General features: G+C 31.2%; 1 protein-coding gene across 1 annotated transcript; it reads left to right on the top strand.

Annotated features, from left to right (window-relative positions):
- The first annotated feature begins 3,525 nt into the window (after positions 1–3,525).
- Positions 3,526–4,602, top strand: LOC120068513 (putative B3 domain-containing protein At3g24850). Its single transcript, XM_039020309.1, has one exon. It carries the CDS (start codon positions 3,660–3,662, stop codon positions 4,401–4,403), a length of 744 nt encoding a protein of 247 aa, XP_038876237.1. The 5' UTR covers positions 3,526–3,659; the 3' UTR covers positions 4,404–4,602.
- The last annotated feature ends 6,752 nt before the right edge of the window (positions 4,603–11,354 follow it).

Genomic DNA, 11,354 nt, shown 5'->3' with positions numbered 1-11,354 from the left:
CATCCTTACCTGATTAATGCTTCCATATAGTAGAGTGGCCAGCATACACTCTCAGCACTACACCAGATCGATTTGAGAGGTAAGCACGACCAAGACTGGCGTCGAATCCATGCGGAATATTTATCCTAGGCATGAACGACATGATCGTTGTGCACAAGGAGAACCAACAAATGGGCTAGCTGTATCAGATAACTACATTCCCTGGTACAATTCGATCACGAGGCGATTTATCACACCTGACGGCGCTTACTATTACTGCATGGTAAGAGATTTAAAATCAGACATTTTCCATATATATGATATGAATATTGTTTAATATTTATTTTTTTTATTGTACAGAATAATTTTGTCGGCGATGTTCAACAATATTTAGTGTAGAACAACTTATTAGAATTGGGTTCCATGTGTCCGCAAACATTGGTCAACATAGAAGGTATTATTCAACAAACAAGACGACTCAATATTGTTGACACCGATCAAAGACGTATTCGTCATAGATGACAACGACAACAAGGTGAACCTAATTTAGAGGGACACGAAGACAACTCCATGAGGGGTAAGGGCCAGGGAGTCGTTTTTAAATCCCACATTGTATCATTTTCAAATTGTAAATTAAAGAACTAATTGTAAATATTTTTTTTAATATCATGGTATATTTTTTAGTATGAGTGCAAGATGTTTTCATGGTAGATTAAATATATAATTAAGTTTAATAATGAAGAAATTTGTGGACCAAAAGTTTTAATATTGTTGTACATCTACCATTAAAAAAAAATAGTCAACAAACTTAAAAAAAAATTATAAGCAAATTGTGGACCGGGTCCATAAGTTTGCTTGACCAGTCAACCAATCAGCCGACTTGGTGCTAACTAGATTAAACGGTACTCATGTACCGGGTACACAATTATGCCACATGGAAATCATGTACCCGGTACAAGATTTCACTACTCTAGTTTTGTCAATATTTTTCCAAAATACCTATTCTTAGAAATTGTTTCCCTCCAACCCTATTTTGTCATTATTTATTAAAAAACATTATTTAAAAAAAAATTCCCGTTGTTGGGATGATGTCAATTTTATACCAAATGTATGTTCTATAATTCATAAGATGCTTTTGAGAATAATTTTTCAATGTTTTTTTTAAACGAAAGTCTACCATAAAGTAAGAATCTGCAGTATATTTTTTAAAGTTTAAGGTAAAATTGTAATATTTATTTTTTAAAGTTTAAAGTAAAATTATAATATTTATCTAAGTTTAAAGTGTAATTTAATGAAATTAAAATTATTAAAATATTGATGAAGAGGATTATAGGATAATCCGTATATTTAGGTTTAATATTTGTTTAGTTGTTAATTTAGATTAATTAGTTAATTATGTTATTTTGTTGTAAGGATATAAATAGCGAATTTAGGATTTTAGTTAGAAACTTTTGATTATCCACTTAAATATAGAATATTTGATTCTTTGAGAGAGCTCTCTCTTCGAGGATTTCTTTGTTTGACTATGGATTTAACTTGATTATCTTTTTCTACTGCATGTATCAAAGCCTACCACACTCAAAGAGTCAAAAGAAAAAGCATCCCTTTATCATTTCAAACTCAAGGACAAGTTCCATTTTTTTAAGTATGATGAAGAGAATTATAAGATAGTTAATATATTTAAGTTTAATATTTTTTAGTTGTTAATTTAGGTTGATTAATTAATTATGTTATTTTGTTGTTAGGTTATAAATAATCCATTTAGGGTTGTAATTAGAAGCTTTTGATTATCTATTTCATAGAATATTGTTTTCTTGGAGAGTTCTTCTTTTAAGGATGGATTTTCCTTGCTTAGCCATAAATTTGATTCAAATATCTCAATCCACTACATCAAATTAACACAAGTTAAACTAATTTCTAAATTGTGGTGTATCTTTTCCAAAAATTTAACAAATTTAAATAACACATTTGTTGTTTAAATATCTAACCCTAAAAAGGCAAAAGAAAAATTAACAAATTTAAATCCTAGGTTATTACATTAAACATTCAGGATGTAGCCTTCTTGTAACCATTATTTATTAATTATTGAATCAATGGTCAGAAATAATCCTATCAACTTTTTCATCTTTCATAATTAACACATTTTTCTGAAAACTTGTTATAATAGTCTTTTTCAGTCCATCTCGCCTGAGATCTACCATCGACATTCACATAAAAATTTAACTTTTTCTAATTATCATTTATTTTAGACTTTTTGGGTGAAATCCTTTGAGTAGTTAACAACAAGATTCTATCAATTTTTTAAATATTATGTAATCTTTCAAATTTTATATCAAATTTTTCCAAATTTTACCCCAAAAAAGTTATGATTTGAGAGAAAACCATAATATATCTTGGGCAAAATTAACACCGGGATTCTATATATTTGGACGATCTTGTTCGAAATAGACGAAGAAAAAGGTTTATAAAAAACGTACTAGTTTTGTAAAGTAAAAACTTGATAGTCTTATTTCTAACTATTTTCCAACATATTACTAATAACATTTCAAACAAACCCTTTGCCAACGTGATAAGAAAGTGTATCCAAATATCTTTCTATATCTTCTAAATTTTTAATCTCTAATTTTGCGATATCCAATTTGAATTAATTTTATCTTTTCATTTTCTTTACCTTCCTTTATTTCCAAAAACTAAAATTTTATCTTTTAGAATTTTATCTTCCAAATTCATAAACATATCTTGGTCTACCTTTCATTGCAAGCAAATGATTTTTCGCATTCCTAAAATTTAGGATCTTTTAATTTATAAAATATTCGTTTTTAAATAGAAAGGTAGTTATCAAAAATAAAATAACAACAATAATGAAGAAAATTAAAGACAAGGATCCAAAAGATATATTTGGAAAGAAGAAAGATATAGAATAAATTGCAGAAATCAACTTTGAGTTGAGATATCGTACTAGTTGCAATTACACCTTAAATTTTCAATGGTAAAAATTGGACCGATAATTTCTAAAGTATTAGAATTGGAACTTCAAACTTATAATAATTGTAGAAATTGAATCCACAACTAAAAAATTTAAGCTTTTAGACTTATATAAATGTTATAAGTTATAAAATTATGTAATTTTGAATATCCAATTTGACCCAATTTTAACAGTCATATTAAGTTATAGAACTTAATTTTTTAAATTGAAAATTGTAGGGGGATTACAACTGCCATCATATTTTAGTTTTTACAATTTACCCAAAAATATAAAAATTCCAAATTTGTGGGGTTAGAGATAATAATATTGAGAAATATTGAGATTAAAATGTAATTTGGTTAAACATTGAATGCAACTAAATAAAAAAATCTTATACAGAAGATTTTGATGGACCGGAATTGGGCTATGTTTCTTTAAAGTTGAAAGAGAGCATTTATAAAACAAACTCGAAGAACATAATATTCCGCTCCTAATATTTTCCTAAACTAATTCTGTCCTTAACGGTAACAAAGTGAGTCAGAAAAAGGAATTAAAATCAAATTAGGAATTAAATTGCTATATTAGTTTGTAATTACAGGAGATAATCTGGTGACTGAACTCCGACCACTAGGTTATTGTACACTTTCAATCATCTTTCTGTTCAATTTCTTCTATTCTCTTTCGATTTCACGCATTCTGTGTTTAAGAAATAACAATGGGAATGTGGAAAACGGTTGAAAGCTTCAGAATGGGTCTCGATCTTCCTGATCTAAACGAAATTTACATACCTCGGAGAAGGAGGGGATCTTCCGGCGCCGGAAAGAAAGAACAACCCAAGACTGAGACCGAACTCCCCTTGACTGTGTTGGAGGCTGCAGCTATTCTAATAGAGATGGCAAACTTTGTTTCTGATGTTGAACCGCAAAATATTAACACCCACAAAAGAAAGAAGCCTCCGACGCCAACGCCGACGACTATGACTAAGAAACAGAGGAAGAAGAAGGCAAAACAGAGCAAGTATCCGTGGATTACTGAGATGCCGGTGGCGATGAGAGATCGGATTGTTGAAATGGGTGGCTACGGAATTAATCTGGTGATTCAGAAACAACTCCAAGATACGGATTTAAACAAGAATCAAGGGCGTTTATCCCTCCCAGCAGAGAAACTGTTGTTTGATTTTACAACAGAGGATGAGAAGATATTGCTGAGCCAACGAGAAAACAAAAAGAAAAAAGGGATGAATGTATTGATAATGGATGATGTTTTAGAAGAAAGAAGGATTTGTTTGAAGATGTGGAAGATTGGAAGTGGGGATGTCTACTGTTTGATGACACAGTGGAATTCGTTTGTGGAAGAAACGGGATTGAAAAGTGGCGAACATATTCAAATTTGGTGTTTTAGAAAAGATGATGAATTTGAGGCTTCTCGTCTTTGCTTTGCCATGGTTAAGTTGAACTAATTAGCAACTTGCTAATTTTGTAGCTAATTTTCGATGTAACAAAGACTTTGAATTGAAGCCATATTTGGAATGAAATTTTGGATCGAAATTCCTCCTACGTTTTGAGTAAAATTGAAAATAAAGAATAATAAAAGGGAAACAAAAAAAGAACCAAAGGGCTGTGAATAAAAGAATGGGGAGAAGGAAGAAAAAGCGAATATCAAAGCTCTGGAAAATGAAAAGACACTTGTACTGCAAATAATGATAAAGGCTCAAACGCAGTGGACATTCAAATATGAGAATTTTATTAAATTAAAATAACTAAGATTGACGAAAACGAAGACACAATTAACAATTTTATTTAATCATATTTTTTCTAAACCATTCCTTTTTCCTTGTGTCATATCAAAATTTACTCACTTTTTTTATTAAAAAAAATCAAGTAGATTTATTTTATTTAATAAACGATTGTCTATTTCTCTATCTGTATTTGATTATTTATATTTATATTTCAATTTTTTTATCAAATTAAATTTTACTTCTATAGACATGTTGACATTTCTATTAATACATTCCGTAATTTATTACGATCAATCTAACAAAAGCTACTAAATAAAACTAACAAAAACTTAGGATAATATCACAAATTAAATTGATATATTTATTAAAGTTCAAGGTTTAAATTAGTAAAATTATTAATTTGGGATTTAAACTGATTCAACGTCCCAAGTTCAATTGATATAATTATTAGTTTAGATTTTAAATTGATATAACTTCCGAATCTTAGAAATATAAATTAATATTTACGGTTAGGAAAATTAAATAATTTGTATTCATAGTAAATCTAAGTTTGACGGCCAATTAGATTAGTATTTTAGAGCATTCAGATTAAAAAAATAAAAAGAATTCGATTGAAAAACCGATAAAACTATGCTACATAAAATCAATGGCGAGTCAAAACATGTGTATTGAGATTCCAAATTCCATGGGACCAAACATAATTACAACCCATAATAATATGGACATATTTGAGTGTTTTTACTGGTAAATGTGTATTTCAAAGGGTAACAAATAGTTCCTACCTCAAATATTTATGTTTGGCTACCATTTAAACGATTTGGTTGTACACTTCCTTCGTTCTACGAACCCTTATTGATTCTGAATTTTGTTTGCAAAGGAACTGGATTTTTGACGGGCCAGCCGTTTTCTGAAAAGGCTTTTATATGGACTTGTATATGGCCCTCATGGATAAAGCTTTGATAGAGTGGCTCCATGTTATTAGCAAGAATTCTTTCCTTTGCAAGCCTCTTTCGTTGATAAGTCTTTCCGTTCATAAGCCCATAAAATTAGTATCTTGTATGATATTGTTGCCCTAGCCATCACATTTTCGTTCTCACCCTTTTATTAATTCAATTTGAACCTGACGCTTTTCAAGCACGATAAAACGGGTGTGCAACCTAGAGAGATGGTTGTATCTCTTTTCTGAATGTGGTATTGAGGTTCGATTCATTTGGAAAAGAGATCGGGAATTGCTGATACTAGTAGTAACTTCTTTCCTTTTTTGTTATTAAGAGACAATGTTGAAGGCAAGTAAAGCATTAAGACAAAGCAACAATAGGACAAGTTTAAGACAACCGGCGGAAAGGCCACAAACATCTCCTTCTCTTGAACTGTATAGCAGCGCTTGGTATCATTCAGCTTGCGACTCTCAGGATGGCCTTCTTGCATCAACACTCCACCAATGGAAAAATCGGACTACCTCGTATGCAACGTTGGAAAATTCATTTTGCAGAAGTAAGACAACGAAATTTTTGTAAGGATGACCCATTCTTTAGAAACCCAAATGAAAAGTGACTCAATTTAAAATCAAATGAAATTTGGTCAATTGCTTGCGTCTGAAATTACCACACCATGCATTCTCAATTATGAAGGGTATGCCATTAACAACATAAGTTTAGCTTCAGTTGTGCATTTCCCAACACCAAACTGAGGCAAAATGATCCTTGGTATATTTTGTCTAACAGAACGATCAATTTTATTGCTTGGTAAATGAACTAAATCAGTCATCTCAATGAGATCCAACTAGTAATCATCAATATCGTTAGAAGATATACGACATGGTATGACAAACCATCAATAATAATCTAGAAGAAAATGACATATTAAGAGTTTAACCACGGATCTCTTTACCACTGCAACTAATTTGAAGATATATTTAAGTTTTACCTAAATACTTTTAACATTCCACAATCTCCAAAATTGTTTTGGTTGTTTCCTTGAAGTTGAGGCTAACAATATTCTCCATTTTCAGTGTTCCCAAAACCGATTATGAAATGTCACTCCAATAACATAACTGAGAGTGCCATCTAATAGAGTTTAGTAAATCAGGATCAGAAGTATCTGGTCTTGCAAAATCCATCAGTTCAATTTTGGATAGACTTGAGGCCTTCCGCCATTTTCTTCTACAGTAGATAAAACTTGAAAAAGAAAAAGGATGATTAGTTCATCAATGAAACAAAAAAGTGAAGGGCTTACAAGATCATTGAAATTTGGCACTTTCATCAAACGTAGTAATTAAACAAAACCCAAAAGAAATGTCAAAAGACTAAGTGTCTTGACCAAAGGGTGAGGAAAAGGACTCTTTGGTTGTTTTCGATTGCTATCCATTGAAGAAGATGCATTGAAGTGTATAAAGAAGAAAAGAAAATGTGAGACAACTCAGTATACAAACCTTGTCACTAGGCTCTAATGCACGAAAACTTTCATAAATGTGTGCTATTTCCATTGATTCCAGAATAATTTACATCTCAATCTATTTTTACCTACACTCGGCTGGTAAAATAACCTCTTAATTTACAATTAATAACAAGCTTAACAAAAGGAGCTACTTACACCAAGTTATCAGACGCTAAACAGAAGAGTATAATAACAAGCTTTTTATTTTATTTTTAACTTTTCTTTAGCCTTATGGTTAAGCTGGATTTTGAACCAGCTTGTGATGTGTTGCTACATAGATAGAAGAACTAGTGTCAGGATTCAAGTGGGAAAGAAGGTGTTACACGTCTGGACGCAGATTTTCCAAAGCTCTTCCTATAATGGCCAAAACTTCTTGTTGAGGCTTACGGTTAGCTACAACAGGCCCTCCCTGCCCTTTATAATGAACAACATGATGGCTGAAAAGCAAAATGACCATATGTATATGAGTATCTTCGAGCATATAGATCAAAACATTTGAGTAAATTATTCTCGTTGTCACTTATACTTATAGAAAGTCAATGAGGTTTGCTATTTCTACGGCTTCCACTAGTATTGATATTTGTGAGTTCTTCCCAAATACATCCATCATTACACTAAAAAGTGAGGAGAGAGTTTGGAGAAAAATTGACTATAATTAGCTATATAAGAACTCAACTTCTACTCAATATATCATTAACCAAGAATTTTGTGTTATGGTAAATGATGTGCTATAGTCTCAAATAACTTCTACCCCAACTACCAACGTGGAAGATAAAAAAGTTCATAAAAAAATAATAACTATAACAAGTTTTATCCAATATCTCATATGAACAATTCAACTGTATGACTTGTAATACTAAAAAAAACGAAGATTATATATGATATATCTATGCATCTATATATCTATATACATCTATGTATATATTGAACTGTGTGCGTATAGATATTTTTATATATTTTTTCAAAAATTAATGAGGGTGCTTCCAATCTCACATCAAACTTTTACCACTGAAATCTCGTAAGCTCATAAGGTGACAAAAAAACTAAGATTTAAATATTGATGCAAGGGCTTATGTTAGTATTTTCCTATTCTAGTACTACTAGCTGTTTAGAAGATAGTTTTTTGTATTTTCTTTTATCCCAATCGATTGGAGATGTTATTTAGTTACTAACCTATTCACTTGGTTAGTCAAGCTAGTTTGGATTGGTTATGGGTTAGTTACAATACTTGACAAACTATAAATAGCTTGTATTGAAGACTTTAGTATCATAATTTTCATTTACAAAGAAATAAGGCTACGTGCATTCAATTGAGATGTCAAATTCATGAGTTACTCTTTAGAAAAGTCTGTGGTAACTTACTTTCTCTAGTAAAATTATTGTTAAACTTCACTATGCACCAATTCAAATTGTAAGATATTGATGTTTAAGTTTATTCTCCTATCTTTGCTCATAAACATTTTTAAAGTTTTAAAGTTCTCAAGTTTCTTAGTTTTTTTCTCTCATTGCTTTGCTATACTAGTCATTTGTGGGGATTGCACTTTAGGCCAAGGCCCATAGCAAACATAAAAGTGGAAAAACTAGTCATATATGATAATTAGAACCTAGCCGTTTATAGCCATTGGAAACTAGTCGTTTATAGCCGTTTTCTTGTCATTTTCTTCTTCCTCATATTCTTTATAAAGAAGAAAGTTTTGCAAGATCAAGTAGAAATTCTTTGTTTTCAAGATTGCTAACCTTTACTTCTTTCCTCTACTATTTTCTTAGCAATTTTTCATTCACTCCAACCCAGTCTCTGACGAGTGCACATCAAAGATCAGGAGTTTTGTCAACCTTGGGGAGCAACCAGCTTTGGCAATTTAGTATCGAGACCGCACCGATCTTACTTTCAAGGTAGTGGATTTATCCACGGTACAACAATCGACATTCGATTCCAACAATAACATCCACTTGTATTATTCTAAAGTATCTAATATATAAGATAAAGAATATAAGACAGTTTCAATTAGTAGTGAGTGATCAAATCTTTCTCTTTGTACAATTGTTTGCTTATTAATATTTCGACATTTGTTTAAAAACCCCATATCGGCCAGTTCTATAATAACCAAAATTAAGATTTAGACATTTGTTTCAAAGTCCACATGATTAGATTTTGACAAATAGCATCATACAAAATAATATGTAAGATACAAATAAACCACATTTCTACAACTGAAACTTGCTTTTGGACTGATTGCTGAATTCATTGTTATCATCTAATGAAGCATAAAAGTTCAAACAAAAAGCTCTCAAATTCGTCACTTTAAACGAGAACTAACAAAATAAATTACAATCTTCTCACTATTATCTTAGAACTCACAGATACAGATGTCGAACCTTCTAAGTATCTCATACAATCTCTTAAAGCATATAAAACTGTCGAAAATAATGGTTTGACGTAGGGGCATTTTTGTAATTTACCATGTTTTGAGAATGTCCTAGAATTCGCAGTTCGTGTTAAACATTCTATTTATCAATACAATATTATTGAGTAATTTATTCAATAAAGTTATTGATTTTGCATTCTATTATGAAAATCCAATAAACATATCCATGGCTATAGTGTGAATACTTTAACTTTATGTGGTGACATAAACATGATCAAGTTAATAGTATATAGCCTAAATGGTCTAATAAGTATATGGATGAAATTGGGTATCTCATCCTGGTAATATATTGGATGCGGCCCATTTTGTAGGTAATACAAATGATTTGATCCACAGATCATTCATGTAGAGACATGTGAGTGGGGGCATCCAATGCAATGAGTTTGCATATAGACTGGACCACAAAATAGTCACTTTTTTAAAACTGACTATTTCATTTTAAGTAACCTAGGATAACTCGATCTTAATCCTGAGCTAGCTATGAACTCCTGTTTGTTCGGGATTATCCTTTGATCTGCATGGGTGAGAGTAGTCCAACAACACTACTTAATAAGCCTTCCATTTTGGGGATAAGACCAGATGAATAGCTGGGGACATAGCCCTGCAAGATGAAATTCATTCCTACCCGATTTAGGGTTAGCAGATAGGTTGTTCTTTAAGTACTGATTCAGGTCTTGAACAATCGGGGCCCCGCCTTCTCATGATAGAGAAAGAATTTGATTCATAAGTATTATGAATCAAATTGTTCATTAGAGGGTCAGTGGGAACTTAAGGAACAAGATGTATTCACAGGGGGCAAATGGTGATCTTGACCCAACTGTGATTATGAAAGATCTGTGAATGATCGACTTACTGATCATAGTTATATCAAGTGAACATAATCTATAGTGAGGGGATTTCAACTATAGGCTTTAGTGGATTGACCCATTAGTTAACGAATGGAGGTTAATTTGGTGTAATGAGTTTAACCAATTAATCTCGGATCGTTGGAGTCTATGATCTATAGATCCGCGAGGTCCCCCTACTAGCTCGCAAATGGATTAGCTTTAGAGTAGCATGATAAGTTAATTTGAAACGTTCAAATTAGAATTAAACAAAATAGGAGAATTTATATTTAAATATGATTTAAATATATGAAGGTGGATTTGTGTAAAATTAATTTAATACTTGATATTAATTTAATTAGAATTAATTGAATTATTTAAATAATTATTTATTAATTTTATTAGATAACTAATTTATGAAATTAATTTTACAAATTAATAATATTTTCATTTTTTAAAATCAAATTGATTTTTGAGATTATTTGGTAAAAATTGAAAACTTGGAAAAATAACACAAAATGGAAAATTGGTTTTTTCCATTAAACCTTCAACTAGTTCACACCAAACCCACTTATTTTGGCTTTAATAACTCCAAGCATGAGCTATATCTCATGCAGCCATCTTCTTTAAATGAAAGTCCTGCAATAAATAAAGAAGATTGATTGGAGTGAAATTGAGGCATGCATCTAAAGAGTTTTTACAGAAAAATTCGGGCTAAAGAAATTGTTCTTCAAGTGGGTTGTAGCAGTGTGTTCTCCTTCAAGTTTCCTTTCATTCAAGCTGATTTTGAGTCCCACAGTCTAAAGCTCCAAGAGAATAGTAGGGAAGATCTTGAGGTGGTCCACAACAAGTTTCGCAGAAGATTACAGCTGACAATCAAGATTTCAAGGAGTTCTAGAAATGTATGACTTCAAACCTTCTTATGATTGATGAGCATGCTTTAGTTACTGCCAAAATTAATGAATTAGAATGCTTATTGATCCTTG

Source organism: Benincasa hispida, chromosome 12, assembly GCF_009727055.1.
Source record: "Benincasa hispida cultivar B227 chromosome 12, ASM972705v1, whole genome shotgun sequence".
Classification (NCBI taxonomy): domain Eukaryota; kingdom Viridiplantae; phylum Streptophyta; class Magnoliopsida; order Cucurbitales; family Cucurbitaceae; genus Benincasa; species Benincasa hispida.
Note: the sequence above shows the minus strand (reverse complement) of the source record. Positions and strands in the feature narration are given on the sequence as shown.

Bases quoted from the DNA above. Each gene is read 5' to 3' on its own strand.
- LOC120068513 (XM_039020309.1), top strand. From the start codon at position 3,660: ATGGGAATGTGGAAAACGGTTGAAAGCTTCAGAATGGGTCTCGATCTT.